At 42.7% G+C, this 23,575-nt stretch overlaps 1 protein-coding gene across 1 annotated transcript; it reads left to right on the top strand.

Annotated features, from left to right (window-relative positions):
- The first annotated feature begins 6,037 nt into the window (after positions 1-6,037).
- Positions 6,038-22,964, top strand: SMIM3 (small integral membrane protein 3). The gene is made up of 2 exons (XM_008587218.1): positions 6,038-6,120; positions 22,710-22,964. Exon 2 carries the CDS (start codon positions 22,721-22,723, stop codon positions 22,901-22,903), a length of 183 nt encoding a protein of 60 aa, XP_008585440.1. The 5' UTR covers positions 6,038-6,120; positions 22,710-22,720; the 3' UTR covers positions 22,904-22,964.
- The last annotated feature ends 611 nt before the right edge of the window (positions 22,965-23,575 follow it).

The following is a 23,575-nucleotide window of genomic DNA, read 5'->3' on the forward strand; positions in this document are numbered from 1 at the left end:
GCATGACAAAGTCAGCAAGTCAGCAGAAAGCACAGAAAGTTATTCTGGTTAGATATATAATATCTCCTATTTGGGTAGATTACACAGAAGTTAAAAATAACTTTTATTATCCCTTATTAAGAAGAAAGTGAATATTCCAAGACTAGTTTGTCATATAACATAGAGAACAAGAAAACCAAATTCCACTTTTGCATTAATACAATTGGCAGTAAAGGATTTACATCCTTTTAAAAAAGTTTTGTGAGGGCTGGCCCGGTGGCGCACTCGGTAGAGTGCGGCGGTGCTCCCGTCGAGGGTTCGGATCCCATATAGAGACCGGTCCGCAGTGAGCGCGGTGCGGGCGTGACACTGAGGGTTGCGATCCTGTTACCGGTCACGAAAAAAAGACAAAAAGGAAAAAAAAAANCCTGGAAACAATAAATGGTTGTAGCTTGGCTAGCTATTAACCAGAGTGATAATACACTATTATTAAATAAACATAACTGACAGTATAATTATAAGGAACTTCAGCTATTTCAGAAACGAGGAACTTCTGCTGTGGCTATGTTTTGTTTTAAATAACCAAGGGCATGACAAAGTCAGCAAGTCAGCAGAAAGCACAGAAAGTTATTCTGGTTAGATATATAATATCTCCTATTTGGGTAGATTACACAGAAGTTAAAAATAACTTTTATTATCCCTTATTAAGAAGAAAGTGAATATTCACTTTCTTCTTAATAAGGGATAATAAAAGTTATTTTTAACTTCTGTGTAATCTACCCAAATAGGAGATATTATATATCTAACCAGAATAACTTTCTGTGCTTTCTGCTGACTTGCTGACTTTGTCATGCCCTTGGTTATTTAAAACAAAACATAGCCACAGCAGAAGTTCCTCGTTTCTGAAATAGCTGAAGTTCCTTATAATTATACTGTCAGTTATGTTTATTTAATAATAGTGTATTATCACTCTGGTTAATAGCTAGCCAAGCTACAACCATTTATTGTTTCCAGGCATCTATGCTCCTGTCTTACACTAGTGATGATTCTTTGAAAATTATTTTTAATGTTGCCTTCCCAAGATCAGTCCCAGAATTTAGCAAAATGTAATTGCTAATGTGTTTTTACAAGTCAGACCATCTTTGATGCTTCCTAGATGGCTAAAATACTAAAGGCTTCGTATATTTTTGTCTCTCACCTTATAACACGTAGTGTCATTCACAAGCAGGAAGGATGCTAGAATTAATTAGGTATGTTTTATAAGCTCCAAATTTCTTAGTTGGCTTAATGATGTCACAGAATTGAATTATGTGTTAAGCCCACAAAATGGGACAAGGTATTCAATCAGAAAAACAAGTTCTGGGGCCGTCCCCATGGCTCACTCGGGAGAGTGAGGTGCTGATAACACCAAGGCCACGGGTTCGGATCCTATATAGGGATGGCTGGTTTGCTCACTGGGTGAGCGTGGTGCTGACAACACCAAGTCAAGGGTTATGATCCCCTTACCGGTCATCTTTTTGAAAAAAAAAAAAGAAAGAAAAACAAGTTCTACCTTGCCTGTGTTATTTTTTAAAGTGGATTTGAGGGCCGGCCCGTGACTCACTTGGGAGAGTGTGGTGCTGATAACACCACGGCCATGGGTTTGGATACCTATGTAGGGATGGCCGGTTCGCTCACTGGCTGAGAGTGGGGCTGACAACACCAAGTCAAACATATTTCATTGTTTTTTTCCACACTCATTATTTGTAGGTATTATAAACCAAGGAAAACAATGTTTTCTTTTTCTTAAGCTTCTTTAACTTCCCCATTCAAATTTTGTCTGTTAGTAGTCTTTCACATTCTGGCAGTTATTTTTATTCCAGACAAAATTACTTACTTTTCCCCTTGATAACCATAATAATAATCATACATGCGCATTCATATTTCTTTGCTTCTTCACTTCAATTCTTAGTAGAGTCTTAATGACCCATACAAATCACAACTTTTTTTTTTTTTTTTTAAAGATGACCGGTAAGGGGATCTTAACCCTTGACTTGGTGTTGTCAGCACCACGCTCAGCCAGCGAGCTAACCGGCCATCCCTATATGGGATCCGAACCCGGGGCCTTGGTGTTATCAGCACCGCACTCTCCCAAGTGAGCCACGGGCCGGCCCAAATCACAACTTTTAATCAATGTAACTACCTTCTATTTCCTCACAGAGATAACTGTAGGCAAGTAAGTATGGTTTGAAATATACAAACAGTTAGCAGGCCAGCAAAGGTCAAAAACAATCATTAAAGAACCTTCTGTGGCTACACATCTCTTTTACATTTCTTCAAGTGGTTAAATAGAACCTATACATAAATATAACCCAAAGGTTTATCCACTCTCAAACAAGATAAGAGACATGGGACTGGCAGGTTTGCTCAGTTGGTTAGAGCACAGTGTTATAAAAATGAGGCAAAGTTGTGTGTGCATGTGTGTGTATATACTGTGCTTGGTGACTAGTGTTTTTACACTCTACCTTCCTTAGAAATTACCCAGGTAGCTAAAGATTATTCCCCAATTTACTTGATTCAATATCAGTATAAATTCTCAAAGTTAAAGACCGTGGAAATTATATTTAATCTGGTATATTACAGAGTAACATAATCATTGATGATATAAACAATTTAGGAAATTCAAATTAACTACAATCTCCATGATAACGCACTCTCCATCACTCTATCATATCATCTTGTTTTATGTTCTCCATGTTTTCGCAAACTGATTAACATCTTGCTTATCTATTTGTTTACTTAGTTATTGTGAATACTTTCCCACTGGATGTAAGCACAATAAATAAAGATAATTTTTCTTCCTTTGTGCCCAGAACATGTAGTAGATATTCAATGAGGATTTTTTTTTTTTTTAAAGATAACCGGTAAGGGGATCTTAACCCTTGACTTGGTGTTGTCAGCACCACGCTCTCCCAAGTGAGCTAACCAGCCATCCCTATATAGGTATCCAAACCCACAGCCTTGGTGTTATCAGCACCACACTCTCCCAAGTGAGCCACAGGCCGGCCCTTCAATGAATAGCTTTGAATGAAGGAATACATGAATGTAATCTTTACTCATAATAATTGTATCAGACAGGAGGAATGGGTCTCATTTTACTATTTACAAGTGAGGAACTGAGGTGTTAATGATCCATAGACTCCCAATTTTGGTTTCCTGATTTCCAATCCAATATACCACATTATTCCTACAACTAAATAAATATACTTGTACAAGTGAAAAATGAAAGAAAGAGTTTTATTTAGGTATGATTCATAGAAATGGTATCTGGATTGGATATTAGTGGGGACCCCTTTAGACAGTGTTTTGATAGAAGCCAATGTCATTGATCCACAACTTCTATCCAGATTCCCCCCACTGTCAGGGGTCACCAAGTGAGTATTACTTATTTCTTTGCACTCCTGATGCTTTCCCTTTGGAATACTTGTAACTGAGGATCAAACAAGTGGAATGTGGGTTATTCCCTGGCTTTTTCTTTTTTTTTAAAAAAAAAGATGACCGGTAAAGGGATCCTAACCCTTGACTTGGTGTTGTCACCACCACGCTCTTCCAAGGGATCCAACTGGCTGTCCCTACATAGGGATCTGAACCCGTGGCCTTGGTGTTATCAGCACCACATTCTCCCAAGTGAGCCACGGGCCAGCCCTCCTGTTTTTTTCTGTATCAAAAACTTGTTGCTGAAATTGGCTGGTTTTTTTTCCCCCCTCTTACACCGCAATACTGTATCTATTACTCTTCCCTTCTTAGCAAAATCAGTGCAGCTGAGGCAGTAGACGTAATGAGGTACACTTCCCATAGGGTATTTAAACTTTCTTTTTTGGCTTGCTTTTTGGGTCTTAGGGCAAATTGATATTAAAGAGAAACTGATTGTATTAGTCCATTTCTGTTGTTTATAACAAAATACCTGAAACTGGATAATTTATAAAGAAAATGAAATGTATTGCTTACAGTTTTTGAGGCGGGGAAGTCCGAAGTCCACCTGGTGGTGGTGACAGTGACCCAGGGGTCTCACATTGCAAGATGATAGAGCAGAGAGAGAGAAAGACAGACTCTCCTCTTCTTTTAAAGCCCTCAGAACCATGCCCCTGACCACCATCCTTAATCCATTCACTGCTGTGCAGTCCCACAATCTAATCACCTCTTCAAGGCTCCACCATTCAATTACCATAGTAGGATTTCCCACCCTCCCAACAGTCACAGTGGGGGCCAAGCTTCTAATACATTAAACTCGTACACAATTCAAACTTCAGGAGTTTTGAGGGGACATAATTCAATCCACTACACTGATACATTGCTAAGTGTGAAAGGCAGACTAAGCATTGCTGATACTGGTTCCAGTTCTGGGCCTCTGCATTGTCTCAGAAGGGAGTCAATGTTCATGTCAAGGCACATGGAGTTACCGGTTGTCCACCCAAAGAAACCCCTTGTCCCCATCTACTAACCAGGGAACATTTTGTATTAAATTAAGGTGGTCCTTTTATAACTTTCTTTTTTCCTGTTAAATGAAAGCTTTGTATTAAACTATTCAGAATTGGGTTGTACAGTACTTGCTTTTAGGATCCCACACTTTTGATTAAAACATGTTGTTGGGTGACAATCCTTAAGAATTTTTGTCACATCATTTCCCTTGTCAGTCTCCTGCATCCTCATTGTCCTCCCTCTAAATAAAAAACTGACCTGGTGATGGTGATATGTGTCATTTCTGCTGACCTCATCCCTGAATCAGAGGAAACAGTAGGAGGTCAGTGCAGGGCCTACACCTTATCAAATTTGGGCCTGGGTAAGGCAGTACGGTTCTTATTATATTCATTGGGTAAAGGAAGAAACTGAAACACAACTAGGCTCCCAGACTCCTCAAGGTTCCACTGATAGTCAAGGGCTGCACACCTTTTTTCAGAGGAGTAAGATTGAAGAAAACTCTACTGCTGAATTAAAACGTGTGAGTGCCAAGATGGGAGAGAGTCTCCCCTCACTCCATGGCACACAGAGGGACAGGAGATTGCAGAGTTGGCGTCCTGTGTGGAAGCTGGGCTATCCACACATAGGACGGTTGGGAAGCCTTTCAGACACTGAATTCTAGTGAGCCGTTGATCACCTTGGACTGGGTTCATTGTTATCACAAAATAGACAGGATGCTCAAAGGCACGTTAGTGCAGGCAAGCAACCTGCTTCACAATGGTCCTCTAAATCAGTCCTCAGAACGAGCTGGGAGACAGGCGTTACTATTCTTACTTGACAGAGAATGAAACAGAGAGGCAAAGCCTACAATCAGGACATTGCAAAGCAGGCACTCTTGACTTCTGGCTCCTCTATCCAAACCCACTTGTTAGACCTTCCCGTGTCTAGATTATAGCTAGAAGGTATCTTGGAGGACACATTTTAGGCCAGCTCTCTCGGTTTACAGCACAGAAGCTGGGAGACAGGCGTTACTATTCTTACTTGACAGAGAATGAAACAGAGAGGCAAAGCCTACCATCAGGACATTGCAAAGCAGGCACTCTTGACTTCTGGCTCCTCTATCCAAACCCACTTGTTAGACCTTCCCGTGTCTAGACTATAGCTAGAAGGTATCTTGGAGGACACATTTTAGGCCAGCTCTCTCGGTTTACAGCACAGAAGACGGAGACCCCCGAAAAGCGAAGTGATTTGTTTAAGGCTACAGGGCGAGTGTGTGGCAAGGCGGCGAGGGGAACCCGAGACTCCTCCGTCCTTGCGGGTTCCTTTCCACCGCATCTCGCTGGGGACGCTGGGGGTGGGGCTGGGCAGGGTTTGCCCGGGGCCAGGGGCCCGGGCTTTCCGGGGGCGGTCCCTAGCGGCCGCGCATTCCAGAGCCACCGGAGCGTGGGGCGTCGGGTGCCGAGCCACAAGTCCTGGCCGCTCCTGCGCGCTCCCGCCTCCCCAGGGCTCAGAGGAGCCGGGGCACTTTCGGGGCTGGGGCTGCCATTCCAGAGCTGGGGGTCGCTTCCGGCTGCCGCGTCCTGTGCGGTCCTGCAGACCCAGAGAAGCGCCGAGCCGTCCCTGCCCTGGGAACTTCCCGCAGATCCGCCGCGATCTGGCTGCGCCGGGGGCCGCAGGGTTTAAAAGCAGCTGTGCGGAGCCGGGGTGAGTGGGGCCATGGGGTGTAGTTTGTGGGGCCGGCTGAGCGGAGCTGTTTGGACCCAGCTCTCCTGCTGCCCCTACCCCAGCGCCCTCTTCATGCCCTCTCCTCCTTCATTTCTCCCCTTCATCACTTCTGCATTTCTCTCCCCACCCCTCTTCCCTTTTCTCCCGCTCTCGGCCCCGAAGTCCTAGCCACCTTCTGCGCACAATCTTGGGCCTCTGGGGAGGCCGGAGCTTGCGTGGGAGCCCCAGTCTCACTGGGAGCTGGGCTTCTCCCCGGGTTTCCCTGCTCCTGCCGTCTCGGGAAACGCGACCCCTCCTCGAGCAGGCTCTGCCGCCTCTTGGCTCTCCAGGCTGGGCGTCAGGGCTCAGCTCCCGGGCCCGAGCATCCGCGTGGACGCTGCTCTGGGTTTGGGTCTTTGCACCACGCAGAACAGTGGATTATCTGTCCCGCTTTTCTCAGAGCCCCGCGTAGGAGGCGCCAGGAGTTTGGAGCCAGGACTGATGGGTTCCAGCCCTGTTTCTGCCTCTAGCTGCTTCACCATCCCCGCTCTGAGCCTTGTTCCTCCAGCTGTGAAATGGGGAAGACATCCTTTGCTTACAGAAAGCAAATGGGAAAGGGGGTGTGAAAAGTATCTTGGAGAGAAGGCTTCCTTCCAAGCTCCTATTTGCCCCTTTATTTAGGACTTAGTTGTTCCAATTGCCGGTTCTTTCGCATCCTTTCCCCCCTCCTTGAGGGTAGGGACTGCCTGTCCTCAGCTCTGAGGCATCCTCAGCACTTGGGACAGGGCCTGGCAAATAGTAGGTGCTCGATACATGCATACTGAGTGAAAGTAAGAAAGGAAGGTGTAAACCATAAAAACTTGTGCATACCTCAGGGGATTGAGTGGCCAGGCGGGGCGCTTATTCATGTAGCTCCACTAGTTCCTTTCTGACTTAGCACGAATCATGCTGACACCTGGGAGCTGATGATTCTCCCATTCACCTATGGTCGGTGAATACCAAACTCCTCAAAGTTCCAGGCTTTAGCCATGAAAGCTGCTCACTCATTCAAGGATCAGAGATTACCTGAACATCTGCTATGATCTGTGGCAGTGGGTAAACAGGAAGGATTATGAATGCCTGAATGGGGTGCGGGTGGGGGTCTGGAAACCTCTGAGTTACCTTGACTGAGACATTTCCCCTCTCTGGACCTCACCTTCCTCATCTGTAAATTGAAGAAGTGGGAGTGGAACAGAGGCGTGTTTGTTTGTGGTTGAGCATAGTGTGCTCTTTGGGTTATGTAAGCCACTCAGGAAGCCTCAAACACACACAAGACAGCCCAGCAGAGCTTTGGGACATCACATACTTCTGCAGTGACAGCCAAACAAGCCAAGAAGTGTTTCTCTGTTCAGGCATGGACCTCCTGTGTCCAGCTGCCTGGATTATGAATCATGCTGTGGCGTTTACAAGTCATGCTCCATAAGTCTCCCACACGCTGACCTCTCGGGACGTCAGAACTGTGGCCTTGTTGCACAAAAGGTCTGGGGATACTCCTTCTCTGGCACAGCCAGAGAACCACTGAGCTGTGGTGAAGTGTTAGAGACAAAAAAACAAATTAGAGACCTTGGGTGCCTGCCATTGGGTCGATACTGGGCCCTTGGGGGGTGACAAACCAAGGGGGTAAAAGGGGAGGTCACAACCTTAAATGTTTTCCTAGCCGTATTCTGATCCTTCTCTAAAAGCGTGCTTCTTTTTCTACTCCATGGATTAAAACATTCAAAAGAAGGAAATATCTCCAAGAAAAAGGATCTTTATCTTGGTTGGTCTTACACTGCTGCTATTGGCAGTGTATCAAAGGCACATGTACTCACACCCACAGTTTATAAGAATAAATGTTGGCATTACCACACCCTGCAGCTGCCCCCTGCCCTGACTGGCCAAGTAAGCTGAATGATGTAATAATAATTGTCCTCAACATTTACTGCATGCTTACTATAAGCCAAGCATTATTCTAAGCATTTTACATGTATTAATTCATTTAGTCTTTACAGAATTCTGTTAGGAAGGGACCATTGTTACCTCCATTTTATAGACGAGGAAACTGAGGTCCAGAGAGAATCAGAAGCTCACCCATGATTACACAGGAAGTAAGTGGCAGAGCTGCAGTTTGAACCAGGCAGTCTGGCTCCGGGGCCAGTCCTCTAAATCTCACTGGAATTGGGGACACCAGGGTTCAGAGCTTGCCTCTGTCCCTTACTTGCAGGGTGACCTAGGGGAAGTTAAGTGAGAATTTGACAGTCACTGTAGTAGTGGATCACTGGAGACCCTAGCATGCTTCCAACACACTAGGGGAGATGAAGGTGAACCTCAAGAGATAATGGAGACATCCAGCAGTAAAGGCTGACAGGTAGGTAGCCAGGAAGGGGAACAGGTCAGAATTATAATTGTCTGGCATATTGAACAACAGCAAATCAGATTCAACAGCTAAACCATACTCTTTAAATTACTTAGTTGTATGTAGATACAGCTTCCTTATTCTATTGATTTGGACTCTGATTGGATGATTGGTTATGTGACTTGCTGGTGACCCACTATATAGGATCAGGGGAAAATGAAATGGAGGAGGGAGAAAGAGACTCAGAAAACTAAACTGTGTTTCCCAAATCAGTTTAAATGATTAAACTGATCTGGCACACATGTCACTATTCCTGATCCCCCATCCCAGGCAGACATTGATAATCAGTACTTTGTACCTCATCTCCACAGGACCCCGAGTCTTTCCTAACTGTTCTGTGCTCTGGACAGTCTCTACCAGTTGATCCTGGAGCTTTCGCCTTGCTCTCCCAGACTTCCACTTCATTCCTCTGGGGTATGGTCAAAGAAGTAGCAGGTGGCAAAACAGGAGACCTTTCTGTTTGAATGCCTAGGTGGTATCTTAGGAAACACCTTGGGGCTTTTTTTTTTTTTTGTCTTTTTTTTGTCTTTTTTTTGTCTTTTTTCGTGCCCAGCAACGGATCGCAACCCTCAGTGTCGCGCTGGTGTGTGCACATCAACTCCCCGAATGGATATTTGAATATTAGCCAGGGATTGAGTTATTTGGGACCAAACTCATAACTGTTGCTCAAAGCTCGTAGCTGCATCGGTGGTGGTATCGACACAGTACAGGTGAGAGCGTTTTGGTTTCATAGGGCAGAATTAGGCTTAAAGGCGCAATTAGAAGTCAGAGCAGTGCCATCTACCAGGGAGTCTGAAGAGGAAGAGCTATTTTGAAATTGATACCTCTTAAAAGAGAATGGCATTGAAATTGGCCTAGTTAATATGACTAGTAAGTTGGCTCATAATGAAGGAGGGGAGAGACTTTTGGAAAGAGCATTCTACCACCCCAAAGACCAGTCAAGTGGCCTCTGAATGTCTGGGCTTCTAACTAACACTCAGACCCTAGTACAGGATGTGTTTGTGACGTGAATGCATCTCACAGCAAGCAGTTGAAGCCCATTCTTCAGCTTTACTTTACTCCTGCTGGAAGCTGAAGATGCTTAGCTTTGAATTTTTTCCCCCTGAATACCAGAGAGTATTATTACCTTACAGTGATACATAGTTTTCCAGCTGAACAAAAAAGAGGCAGGAAATTTCTGTTTTTTTTCTTTAATGGTCTTCAGCCCAAGATCATCCTGGAACTGGGGACTGTTGGGGAAGTAGGATGTCAGGAGAGCTGTCAGTCATCGAGAGCTGGCCAGACCCTTAGAGATCACATTGTCCATCCTTTATGATTGACAGAAAAACCAAGGCCCAGGTGGAAAGAGTGACTTACTCAGGATCACACAGCATATTTGTTTTCTAATGCTGCTTTAACAAATTATCACAAATTTAGTGACTTTAAAAATGTGTATTATATTATAGTTCTGTAGGTCAGAAGTTCAGTATGAGTCTCGTGAGAATAAAATCAAGGTGTCATCAGGCTGCATTTCTTTCTGGAGGCTCTAGGGGAGAATTGGTTTCCTGCTTATTTGAGTTGTTGGCAGAATTCAGTTCCTGTGGCTGTAGGACCAAGGTCACTGTTTTCTTGCTGGCTGTAAACTGAGGCCACTGCCTCAGTTTGGCTCATAGCCCCCTTCCTCCATTTCAAGTCAGCAACAGCGAATCAAGTCCTTCTTATGTCACACCTCTCTGACCCACTCTTCTGCCTTCCTCTTCACTTTTAAGAGTTCTTATGATTAGGTTGGGCCCACTGGGATATCATCTCCCCATCTCAAAGTTCTTAACTTTAATCACATCTGCAGAGTCCCTTTGGCCTGTGTTCTCATGGCTCTACCCTCTGAGTTATGCTTCTTTTTCCATATTCAAGGCTCTGGGGACCAGGGCATGGGCATCTTTGTTGGAGGTAATGGGGCATTATTTGCCTATCAGACACGTGAGGCCCACTTTGGGAGAGTGACTTTTTCAGGATCATACAGGGAGGCAGGGGATTTTCACCACCCTGGTTCTCTTGCAGTTCTCCCTAGGAGCCCCTTGACAGTCCCTCTCACCTAGAGTCTCCTTTGTCAGCCCAGCACACAACAGGCACTTAGTCACTGGCAAATGACAATGATAGATGGTAGTGGCTTAAACAGGATGCTGTGGATTTGGCCTGAGTTTTCTCCTCTGCTGGCTCTCTGTTGGTTTCTAAGACTCTGTGATTGGCTGGGTCAGACGGTACGTGCAGTCTTGAACGGCTCTGGCTGCATGCTGATCTCTTCAGAATATCCTGGTGTTTTTCCATTTTTCCAGCCGTAGAGGAGCAGATAGAAACTCAGGCAGGAAACAAATCTTTAGCCTATCAGGAATTTTGGAGGAAACGGGCCAGTAGGGGTGAAATGAGAACCAAGTGTTCCTCAGGGACCTGGGGTCATTGGAGAAAGGCCTTCAATTTGACTCACTTCACATTTTTGATAGTTTGTGTGTCCTGAGCATTTCTCCCTCTGGCCTCTTTTTTTGGAACAAAGGTCCCTGGTGAAATGACTCTGTGCTTGGTCGGTGAATGTTTGAGGTTATTACACAATGGGAGGAGGACTATTTCCAAGAGTAAATGTGAGGTTGGGATGTCCTTCTCAGACTGGACTTGTTATGGGAAACCTGCTCCTCCTTTATCAGATTCCCTGTCCACTTCTGAGAGTAGAGAAAGAAAGGTTCACACCTTGGGCAGCAACTCCCTCACCCCGACCCCCACCTCAATGTCCAGCTCCTGAATACAGGGACTCAAAACTTGAATTTGAGCTCCCCAGCCCCAGCAAGTCAACAAGAGGGAACCCTAGAGGACTTTGTTCTGACAGGCCAGTCCTCCTTGGCCTGGTATGTCAGGGTACAGTGGGAAAGAATGAGACCCCTATAATCCTACTTGAATGTGCAGAGAGCCCAGAAAATAAAATCAAGATGTCATTTTATTTTTGAGATAAGATTCTGACTTTTAGGGTCACTGGGACTTCTGCAGGGGTGAAGATTCTTTTTAGACCTCCTCCGTCAACTAAGTTCTGTGAGTTGAGCTCATATCTGAAGTACCCAGTCTTCCCATATTCATTCCTTCATTGATCTTATATTTATTGGCACTTGTGATGTTCCAGACCCTGTGCTAGGCCCTGAGGACCCAGCAGTAAACAAGACACAAGCCTTCTGCTCTCCTTGTGCTGGCATTTGAACGGGCAAAGGAACAACTCTCTAGCCTGTTAGGAATAAAAGCTAATAAAAACAAACAAGCCGCAAACAAACTAATGTTAGATTGTGAAAAGTGTATGAAGAAAATAAAACAAGATAGGAGGCAAAGAATTGCTGGAGGGTGAGAGTGGTAGTTTAACAGGGTGGGTCTAGAAAAACCTTCCTAAAAGGTAACATTTAAGTTGAGATCATGGAAATTGAGACCATGGGGTGGGGTAAGGGTATAGGGAGCATCCTAAGAAGAGGGAACTCCAGCAAGCACAAAGGTCTTCAAGTGGGATTAGTCCTTGGGACATGGGTCCTTAGGTGCCCCAGGCTACAAAGTGGCCAGTGGGGCACCTTTTTGGAACTTGAGTTGCCCCCTCCCTCTGGCCTAAATGTTTCATTCTTCTCTGACAATCTCGGCAACTCCTTCTGAGGGTAGAGCCTTAGGAGGGCATCCTATAAGGTGGGCAGTGCTGGCATACTCTCAAATTGTGCCCTGGGAACCATCAGTCTCATTGTTAACATTCTGGAAGATGCTTGAAGAATCACACATCTTCGGATGCCCCCGACCTCAGTGACTCAGAGCTGGTTCTAGCTGCCTCGGGTCTGGTGGAAAGGAAACAGCCAGCCCTGGCTGCTCAGAGCCCTGGTAGGGCTGGACTAAGGCCACACCTGCAGGAAGCCGCCTACCTCTATCTGCCTTTTCTCTCACTTTGGGATAATTGCTTAATAAGCTTGCCTGCCAGCAGGAAGTCATTTCTTTTATTGACTTCTTCCTCAGTGAACCCCTTGATGGTAAAACCAGTTGGTTAACCATTGGCAATCTCTCAAAAGTTAACTGTTAGCTGTAGCTCAAATGTTGAGGGTGTGCATTTCCTGCAGAAGGCCAAAGCTGGGGACAGACTATCAAAGTTTATTTGTTTTTTTTTTTGAGACCGGCCGCACCGCGCTCAGCCAGTGAGCGCTGTGAGTGCACCGGTCATCCCTATATAGGATCTGAACCCGCGGCGGGAGCCCCGCTGCGCTCCCAGCGCCGCACTCTCCCGAGTGTGCCATGGGCTCGGCCCAAAGTTTACTTGTTTTTAAAACTTATTCCTACATTGGTCTCAGATCAGTCATGGAGAAGTCACGGTGCCCTCGCTGCGCTCCCAGCGCCGCACTCTCCCTAGTGTGCCATGGGCTCGGCCCAAAGTTTATTTGTTTTTAAAACTTATTCCTACATTGGTCTCAGATCAGTCATGGAGAAGTCACGGTGCCCTAACTTATGGTGTGGTCTCTGAACTCCTTTTGAATTTAGGGACAATGTTGTGTTCTCTAGCTCAGTTTAACTTCTGTGAAGCCCTTACTGTATACCAGGCATTGTCCTAAGTGCTTTATGTACATTAGTCATTTAACTTCCATAGCATCCCAGTGAAGTGGTTAATACTGTTAGCTGTTATTATTCCCATTTTACAAATGAGGAAACTGAAGCTCAAAAAGGTTAATAAGCCTCTTGCCAAAGCCACCAGGACTACATATGCTCCCAACACACCATGTATCTCATCACCTCCAGGCTTTGTTGATGACATCTTTTCTACTCATCCTACCTTTCCCCTCATTTTGTTCTTTTGAATTCCTACTTATCCTTCAGAGCCTATATCAAAGGCCTCCTTCTTTGTAAAGACTTCTGCTCTACTTAGGCAAAAACAAAGGAATAGGGATTAATACTTTTTTGAGCATCTATTATGTTCCAGGATTCTTTACATATTGTCTCACTTTATGCTCACAATAGGATGCTGCCATGTGGTGCTTTTAGTATCCCTATTTTACAGATGAGAGGACTGAGCTTTAGAGATTTTTAAATAACTTGTCCGAAGTCTCACCTCTAATAAGGGTGGAAGGCAGGATTCAAATCAAGATCCTCAACTCTGGAGCCCATGCTCTTTCCAGTAGCAAGTGTTTTGTGCCTTCAGTACAGCACTTTCCTGCCTAGTATTACTTAGTGATTATAATCGATGTCTTTTACTTCCAGGAGAGAGTGAACTTAAGGGCACTGTATTTTATTATTTCTATCCCTACACACATTCCTTGATCCCCAGTGTTAATGATGGTGCCACAAATGTTTATTGAATTGGATTGAATTGCTAACTATACTAGTTTCACACTTGGACTGGAGAAATAGGTCATTTTAATCAATCGCTCTGCTGGTCTATTTTAAAAAGTCAGTAATATGGATTAATTATCTATCATCTTTGTTGATAAAGTAAAGACATGGTACTCGTCTGGGATGCTAAGAAACTATAGCTGAAGGAAGGGAGGATATTTGCTTGGGTCAGTGAGTCCCTATAGCCAGGAATTATTAACCGTAATAAGAATTAACATTTGTAGAGTGTGTCATGACACTGTTAAGTACTCTGTGATTATCTCATGGAATTCTCCCAACCCTATGAAGCAGATACTATTTTCCCATTTTAGTTTTTGTTTTCAGTTGAGTAAAAAGAAGCATAAAGAAGTTTAAGTAACTTATTAAGTTTGCTCAGATGGAGCCACATTTAAATCCAAGTACACTGGCCTCAGAGTCAGGATTTTTAACACTATTCTGTAGTGTGAATGTAAACATTCCCTGTTGTTTGCAAATATTCCCTCCACTTGGGAGATTTTCCATGGCCCTACCAGAATACAGGAGCTTGGGGATTTGTTGATTTGAGAAATGTTTACTCAGTACCTAAGCCACTGAGTAGAGAAGTAGAGGGTATTATGTACAGGAAAAGCAGAGCTGTTATGGGTATAATCGGTGCTGGGGCAGAGCTGGAACCCAGGCAAAGCTGTTTCTGCCACTCCTCTCAGTCTCTCATTCTGTGAACATGTGGATTTGTTCCTATTTGGTGGAATGTCCTACTACAAACACGATTCTAGTGTCTCTTCTTCTCTGATGTTCTTACAGTGAGGAATAAATAACTTGCAAGGTTTACCCATTATTTTCTTCACTGGATTTATTTGTGTTTGGGCCTTAAGCCAAGGGAATGAAACACGAAGGTGGAACTACATACATCAGTGATTCTGACAGGATGTTTCTTTTCTTTTGTTAGTGTGTGTTTGTGTGTGTGTGTGTGTGTGTGTGATCCTGGAAAACCTCTCGCCTCACCTTTTGTGAAGCTGCTTAGGGCTCTGGGCCTCAAGGAAGCCCACAAGCTTTTAAATAGCAAAAAGGCATAGTCCAGAAACCTGCCTGGCTCTCATTGTTTACATCAGTTTATTCTACACCACTTTCTCCAACCTCCCCACTCTTTCCTCCCACAGCTCCCATCTCAAACAAGATGGTGATGGCATTGAAGAAAGTGATACCAGAGGAGAAGGTATGGGGAGTCCCAACAGTCAGCCTCAACCCACCCTGTCCTCTTACCAGGTTCTCGACTCTGCCACAGAAAAGAATTCAAGAGCAGAGTCACAGTAGGAAGTGAGAACAGGTTTAATGTAACAGATAAGAGACACACATTTCACAGAGAGAGTGCAGCCTAGCTCCAGAGACTGAGCGGGGCCCACACCAAGTTTAATACAAAAGTAAGAAATACACATTCACAGACAAAGTGCAAGCTGGCTCTAGAGTGAACAGCAGCCTGCTAAAAGCAAGTCTGATACAAAAAGTAAGAAATACACACCTCAGGGGAAGTGTGGGTTGGCCCCAGGAAACTGAGCAACAACCCCGCCTTCAGCCAGGATTCAGATCTGTAGCTTTGAATGACCACCAGGCTGCCGCCAGAAGTGCCCTAGGCTCCTGAGCTGTGGAGGTGGGAGGCCTAGGGCCTCGGCTATGCCCTCCCATCCCCCACCCCGGCCCCCGAAGTTAGCATCTAGCCCAGCCGCTACTGAGCTGCTGCAAGAAGCCCCCTGAGCTCTTCTGCTGGAATGAAGGGGGTGCCGTGGGCCTTTTTATTTTTTATAGTCTAATAGTCTTTGTTAGTTTGGTTTAAATCTACCATGTTTCTCTTTGCTTCCTGTTTGTCCCATCTGTTCTAAGTTGTTGTTTTCCTCCTCTCTTTTTCCCCCTGGAAGTTATGCACTCTTTTACTATTTTAAAAATGGCCATGTTAAATATTACAATATGCATCCTAAATTTAACAAAGTCCTATATTGTTTGGTTCTTTTGTTCTTACCCAGCAATGCAAGAAAATAAACTACTTTAATTCTATTTCTTCCACTATTTGTTATTGCTATTAAATATTTTAATTCTGTATTTTTGTCTGAAAGTGTCTTATTTTACTATAATTTTTGGCAGTTATTTCTGTTCACCTGTTTAAAGATATCATTCTGCTATTCTTTGATTCCATTTTTTTCTGCTGAGAAGTTGGCTGTCAATCTAATTATTTCTCATTTGAAGATAATCTATTTCTCTTTCTCTTTGGTTTTCAGCAGCTTTACTATAATGTGCCTAATTATGGATTTCATTTTATTTATCTTGCTAGGAGTTCATAGGACTTCTTTAGTATGTGCATTGATGTCTTTCATCAGCTTTGGAAGATTCTCAGTTACTATTTATTCCAATATTATTTCTGGTCCATTCTCTCTTCTCTCCCTCTAGTACTCTAATTATACGTATATTGTTCTTTGTCACTGTTTTCTCTTAAAGTGTATGTCTTATCTGACAATTGCAATATGTGGATCCCTGTAGGTTTTTTCTACTGTCTGTTGTTTCTGATGGTTTTGTCTTTGTCACTTTATCTTTTTGCATTCCTGATTACTTTTGGTTATGCATTGGACATTGTATTTGAAAAAAATGTTTGAGTCCTATTGTGATGTTATCACATCCAGGGAGGATGTATGTTTGCTTCTGCCAGGCACCTAGAGATACTAGGAATCTGGAACAGCCTTAATTCAATTTCAGGGATTGTGATAATTCAAAGCTGGGGTGCAGTTTTTGAGAAGAATGGTAAACGTCCAGTTTACCCTTGTGCTCTTTGAGATCTAAGCTTAAAGTACAGAGGTTTTACTCTCACTGTCTTGGCAGTCTTGGACTCCATCCGTTCTCTTAACCTCCTGAGTCTATCAGAAGCACTGCTCAGTCTCCATTCTCCACAAGGGGATATGCTGTCCTAAATGCCAAGTTCACCTCCCTGGATTTTTACCTTCTCCTATATCTTAGCCTGGTCATTCTTCATTATTTTATTAGTTCTTAGTGCCTTCAAGCAGATTCCTAATCAGCAAGAAACTAGTGGAGCACATGAATACGAGTCCACTTTTCTAGCTGTCTTTGGTAAAAGGACTGGTCCATATTGTCTAGTTTGCCATTACCAGAATTGGAAATCCTGATCTTTGTAGGTTGCATATCTCTTCTTAATTCTCTAAACCTGGAATGGCCTTTGGCCAAAAACAATGAATCTGATCTGGACTTAGAAGAAAGCTGTGGATCTGTTATATTCTATTTTTAGAATATATTTGGGTCTCTGTGGATTCTGTGGAGGTAGCTATAGTATAGCAGTGAGTATAGGATCAGGGGACCTGAGTTCGAATCCCATTCACTTAGATTTATTTTCATTGGCCAGTTAAACTCTTTCAGCTTTAGTTTTCACAGCTGAAAAATAATATATCCTGAAGAAGATTATTGTGAACATTTAATAAGTTAATGTATGGGACAAGGACAGCATAGTATTTATATTTAATATTAATGTTAAAATTAATATTAACATTTAATATTAAATTAAATATAACTAAATATATAATATGATAGAATAATATAATTAAATATTTTATGTTATAATATATTGATATAACTATAATATATTTAATAATTTATTAAATATAAGTTTAAATTTATTAAACATAAATTGTTTTAATAATTAATTTATTAATTTAATAATCAATAATATAGTAATCATTAATATAACTATAATATACTATAATATTAACAATAATTATATTAATAATATATAGCATATATTATTAATAATATGTATATTTATAAATTTATAATTTTAATATTATATAGTAATTAATATAATATCAATAATATATAAAATATATAATAATATATTGTATATTAATAATATATAATTAATAATTATAATATATTATAATATTTAATAATATTAAATATTTATTTATATTATAGCAAGTATTTAATATATTATATTTAAATTTTAACATTAATATTAAATATAAGTACTATTATTATTAATATATTAAATTTAGGGCCGGCCCATGGCTCACTCGGAAGAGTGTGGTGCTGATAACACCAAGGCCATGGGTTCGGATCCTATATAGGGATGGCCGGTTAGCTCACTGGGTGAGCGTGGTGCTGACAACACCAAGTCAAGGGTTAAGATCCCCTTACCGGTCATCTTTTTAGAAAAAAAAAAAAAAAAAGAAATATATATATATATATAAAATTTATATAATTTGTATTTGCTTAACAAGTATAAATAATATAAATTTGTTAAATAGACTTTTTTTTTACAAATTTAAACAAATATGATTTGTTAAACAAATGCTGGCTTGTATGACCCTATGTTTGAGGAAATAAGGGGAGGGGTTCTTCACTTCTCCGTGCTTCTTGGAAGTAAAAGTTGTAAGTAGTAGTAATTCCTAAGAGAGGAGTATGTTACATAAAGCAAGTACTTGATGAATGAATAAATGAATGACTATCCTGGACAGAGTTATTTGTCCTGATAGTACTCAACCAAAAATAAAAACAATATTGCCCTGTCAGAGAAGAAAAAGTTGCTTGCTGGGGAGTCTCATAGTTGAAATGTGAATAGATAGCATGGGCTTGTTGCCTTGAGTCTAATTATTCTAAAATTACTAACATGTGGGAAATTTTAATTTATGAAATCTGTAATTTTTCTTATAACTAGAAAATTTGCTATGTGAGGGAACTGGCTGGAACAATGATTCTTTCTTTTGCCCAAGACTTTTAGTTGCTTAAAAAAAATGGTCCCAGAAGTGAAGCTTGGTGTTTCCTAATCAGGCAGCAGGGCATCCCTTTTCCTGCCTAAATTGGATAAAGTGGAGTACCTGATAGATAAGATGAATTTTCCACTTTTGGGGAAACTACATTTTTTTTTTTACCCTTACGCTCAGTCTCATTAATGTATACAAAATAGTCATTTTGGGATTATTGACCTTTCCTTTAAATTGGCTAAATTGCTTAAATCCTGTGGACTTAGGAGGAGCAATGGATGGGTCCATTTCACAGAGCTGGTGGTGTAGGGCCTATAATCTGATGGGATCACATGTTTGGTACTAGAGGCTTGTCTGCTGGTGAGCTCAGGGTAGTGTTAATGCTCTTTCTTAGACAAACTTATATTAAACATATGCCAAAGTTTATTATTAATGAATGAGGTAAATAGCAGATAAAGCATACCAGTTCAAAATGACAGGAGTTTAGGCCTGACTCGTGTTTTACTTCTAGTGATCATAAAAACATCACATTCTTATCAATGATAGAGTTAAATTTGTGGCACAAATGGTTTGGGCTGTTTTCTAACATGAACCATTAATCAGAAATAACAAGCAATATTTGCGAAGTGCATGATAAAGCAAATTGATCTATGGCTATTAATTAGATGTACCAAGAAACAAGGTTTTATGCTCTCATGGAGTGTCTGAATGCCAAACAGAGGTCAAACAGGAGTCAACTAGCAGAAGCTTAGAGTCCTGCTTTTTCTCAAGCAAAATTTTCTAGCCTGCAAGATGCTGAATGTATGGTTTGCTTAGTTTTTATTTTGGGGAAAAATTTTTCTTCCATAGTGGGGAGAAATGGAAGTGATTGGAACTCCTGTTTACATGGAGAGGATCGGCCTGTTGAAGGACAAATGTTTGAGGGCTGAGAAGAATGAAACAGGGAGATGGCTCCCTGTGCCCTCTGGCACCTGACCACATCTAATGCCCAGCCTTAGAATGCTGGAAAAGTCACCCTGGAAGGGTCCTTGGAGAACATCACAACCTGTTGTGAGGATCCTGAGAAGTCAAGCTGAAGCTGAATAGTTGTGCCAAATAAGCAGACTGCTTCACACAATGACACCAAAAAAATAACTGGGAAAAGTTACATTTGCAGATTTTTTCAGTTAGAAGAAAAAAGCTAACTTCATCATAACATGTAAATTTTGTCATGGTTTCACATTGCTTTTAGTTTGAATTGCATATATGAGGGGAGAAGTTACCCTAATCTCTAGTGCTTAGGGCCTCCAAAGGTATCTATCCAGCCCTACTGAGTGGGGTAGGACCACAGCCCCCCCCCCAAACCCCACGCTTCTACTAGAGCAGTTTTACTTTATCTGTTTTTGTGACTGGAGTTTTAAATACAGTTTCATTTGCAAAAATAATATTGGTACAGTCTAGGATACAGATTACAGAAAAAAATTCATTTATTCATCTACATGTTTTGTTTTATTTGATCTTAGGGGCAGTGGCATGATCAGATTCATGTATTCGAATGGTTATTTTGGAAGGGCATAGGACTGAAGGTGGGGGAAGACCCCTGGTCCTCTGTTTTGCCATCTGTGAAATAGGACTGGCTGTAGCTTTAATGTTCTGTGATTCTTGATTGTGCGTGAGCCCTGAAGCCTGAGTTCCCATAAATGACAGGTTTTGCTTATGAAAATCAGCCCAGGAAAATTATGTTTTCCTGGCATTTGTAGTCACAGAGACTGTTTGATGTTAATGGGTTTACCAGAAAGGGCTGTTGTGGGGTTCCTTTGGCCTAAGGCAGGCTAGCTGTTGATGTAATCAGACCACAAAGCATGATTTCTCTCGCCTCTGTCCCTCTTTAACAGTGTGTTTCCTGTGACTCATGCTTCTGTGTCTTAGGCCTTGGAGAGAGTGACTCCAAAGGCTGAGGCAGGGCCAACCTGTGCCTCTTCCTGCTCTGCTGGCCCCAATCTGATAATCCCCTTGCCCTGGGGAGTCTTGCCAGAGGCTTCTCCTTCATTTTGGAACTTGCCCACATATGACCAGACTGGCTACAGAGCACCTCGCAATCAATCCCCAATCCTAGCACTAGAAAGGGTCTTAGAGACCTTAGAGATAGCTGAGTCCAGGGGTTCCCAAACCTGGCTGTACATTCAAATTACCTGGGCAATGGGGAAAAAAGTCCTCTCCCATCCCCTCTTGAGTCTAATTCAGTTGAGTTGTATTGGGACCCAGAAATCAGTGTTTTTATACTGTCCTAAGGTGCTTCTCATTTACCATGGTATGTGGCATTTGGTGATTACTTTGGGTATGGTGATCAGTACCTTACTTAGGGTGGCAAGAGTGGACATGGAGCCATAGGCTCCAGAAAGAAAAAGTGAATGATTAGGTAAGACTAGGAAACAGGACTGGAGTTGAGAATTTTACCTGGGACCTAGAACCACAGATGTACGGATCTCAGATTTAGAAGGAAATAGGAGATTGTTTGCTCCAGCCTTGTGCTCTCTGGGCAGGGAAAGTATTACATCTGTTCCCAACCTGTGCCCTGAGATGCCTTGGGGAGTCACAGTGAACTTGCTGGAGGGAGGGGGGTACTGCAGGATCTTTAAAATTTTTGACAGAAATGGTGATATTTGACATCTCTTAGACACCATGCAAACTACTAGCTCAAGGTAGTTTATAGTATGACATTAATCCTATTACATTCCTTTTGGTGATGTTCTATTTTATGAAGTTGAGTTTTTGGTGGTTGCCGTGATATGGCAAGTACTGGGCAAAAATTGGTGTGGAATAGGAAGTGAGGATAGCATTATCCAATCTTATTCAAAGTTTGAAAAGTTGCACAGTGTCCAACAAGTACACACATTCCATTAGAAAGTAACTGGTTAAGAATGAAATAAAAATATTTTTTTCTTTCAATTTGTGGGTATTATTTTTCAAACAGCTACTAAATTATTAGGACATAAATAGTAAGTTGTAGGAAGCTGCTAGTTATTTCTTTTGGCCTGGGGTCCTATGACATAGTTACTAAGATACCAAAGATGCTGTGAATCAAAAATGATTGGGAACAACTGATTTATGTCTTTATCCATCTGAACTCTTTTGGCTGCAAGTGAGAGACAAGAAATGGACACTGGCTTAAGCAAAAACAGGAACTCACATACTGGTTCATGTATCTGGGATGTCCAGGGTTGCAGATGACATTGATCTTGGCTGGATGCAGGTGCTCAAATGAGGTCATCAAGGCTCTATCTGTCTTTCCATTTCTAGGCAGGCTCTCCACATGTGGGCATAATAGCTCCAGGCCCATTCTTTCTAGATTCACATCATTTCAATTTAGCAATCCCAATAGAAAAAGATCATCTTCCCTAAGAGCTTGTGTATAAAAGTCCTGGGGAGGACTTTGGTTGACTTAACCTGGGTTTCTTGTCCATCCCTGAATCGTGACAATGGAGATTTGTCATGGCCAGCCCTAGGTCACATATCCATCCCTGTGCTCAGGTGAATGCCCCACCTAAACCACACAGAATAGGAAAGTTCTCCTCTGAAAAGAGGGAGTTCTGTTACCAGGAGAATTGGAGAAGGGGCACAGGACTAAAAACAATGCGTTTCTCATTTTGCAAATGAGGAAACAGACTGGTAGTATGGTGGTTTAATAGTTAAGCATGGGGGCTCTGGAGTTTCACCCATCTGGGTTCCCTTTCTTGGTCAGATCAATGACATCTATCCCCTTTAAGCCTTTAAAGTCCTTATCTGTTAAATGGGTGTAACTGAAGATAAAGGCCAGAAATAAAAAACAGACAGTAATTATAGTCCCTGTGTCATAGGGTTGGTGGCTGAAGCGAGGACTGAATGAGTTAATAGACATGAAGTGTCTAGCACAGGCCTGGTAATAGAAGCCCTCAGCAAATGAAGCCATTGTAATTACTGATCATTGTAATTATGATCACACAGATAGTAAGAAACCCAAGCATCTGACTTCTGGAGGATTCCTTCCAACCAGGGAGGTAGGGAGAGGGTGCACAATGGTGACTTTCCTTTCCTGTCTGTTGCAGAGTGAAGCAGCATGGATGTGGTCAGCCAAGTCCCTGTGGAAGTCGAGCTTCCCAAGCACATCCTGGATGTCTGGGTCATTGTCCTCATCATCCTGGCCACCATTGTCATCATGACCTCCTTGTTGCTGTGCCCAGCCACTGCAGTCATCATCTATCGCATGCGAACTCATCCAGTCCTCAATGGGGCTGTCTGAGAACCTCCCAAGAAGGCCACGTGTCCCCTCCCGCAGCCTCTTCCCCATTCTCTGAAGAGCAGCAGGAGGGACTTTGGAGCTTGGGCCTGAGTTCTAGTTTTGATTCTGCCGCTGGCCAGCTGTGTGAATTTGGTTGAGGGACCTGGGCCACGTGTCCCCTCCCCCAGCCTCTTCCCCATTCTCTGAAGAGCAGCAGGAGGGACTTTGGAGCTCGGGCCTGAGTTCTAGTTTTGATTCTGCCGCTGGCCAGCTGTGTGAATTTGGTTGAGGGACCTAACTCTATGAGTTCCAGGTTCCTTATCTTTCAAATGGGGATCATGATCTCTGCCCTTCCTACCTCGTAGGATTGTGGGAAACAATGGACTAAGTAGAGGTGAAAGCTGTTTGTGAGCAGCAAAGCCGCCACAGGTATACAGATGTTATGCTGAATGCTGAGAAACTTTGAAGAGCCAAAGAACCTAATTACTGATGATGGCCTTAAAGGTGTTGAGGGAGACACTGGGGGCAGAGCAGCCTTTGCCAGTGCCCCCTCACATCAAACCAAGCAAAGGGCACCTTGTCCTCATTCCAAGGGCCAGTGGCACATTGGCTTAAGGTTATTTTCTTTGAGGTGTCATTCCCTCATGTTTTCTCAATTGGGAGGGAACTGAGTATGGCAGGTGGAAGGAAATG

This window comes from Galeopterus variegatus, unplaced genomic scaffold (assembly GCF_000696425.1).
Source record: "Galeopterus variegatus unplaced genomic scaffold, G_variegatus-3.0.2 Scaffold4289, whole genome shotgun sequence".
In the NCBI taxonomy this organism is placed as follows: domain Eukaryota; kingdom Metazoa; phylum Chordata; class Mammalia; order Dermoptera; family Cynocephalidae; genus Galeopterus; species Galeopterus variegatus.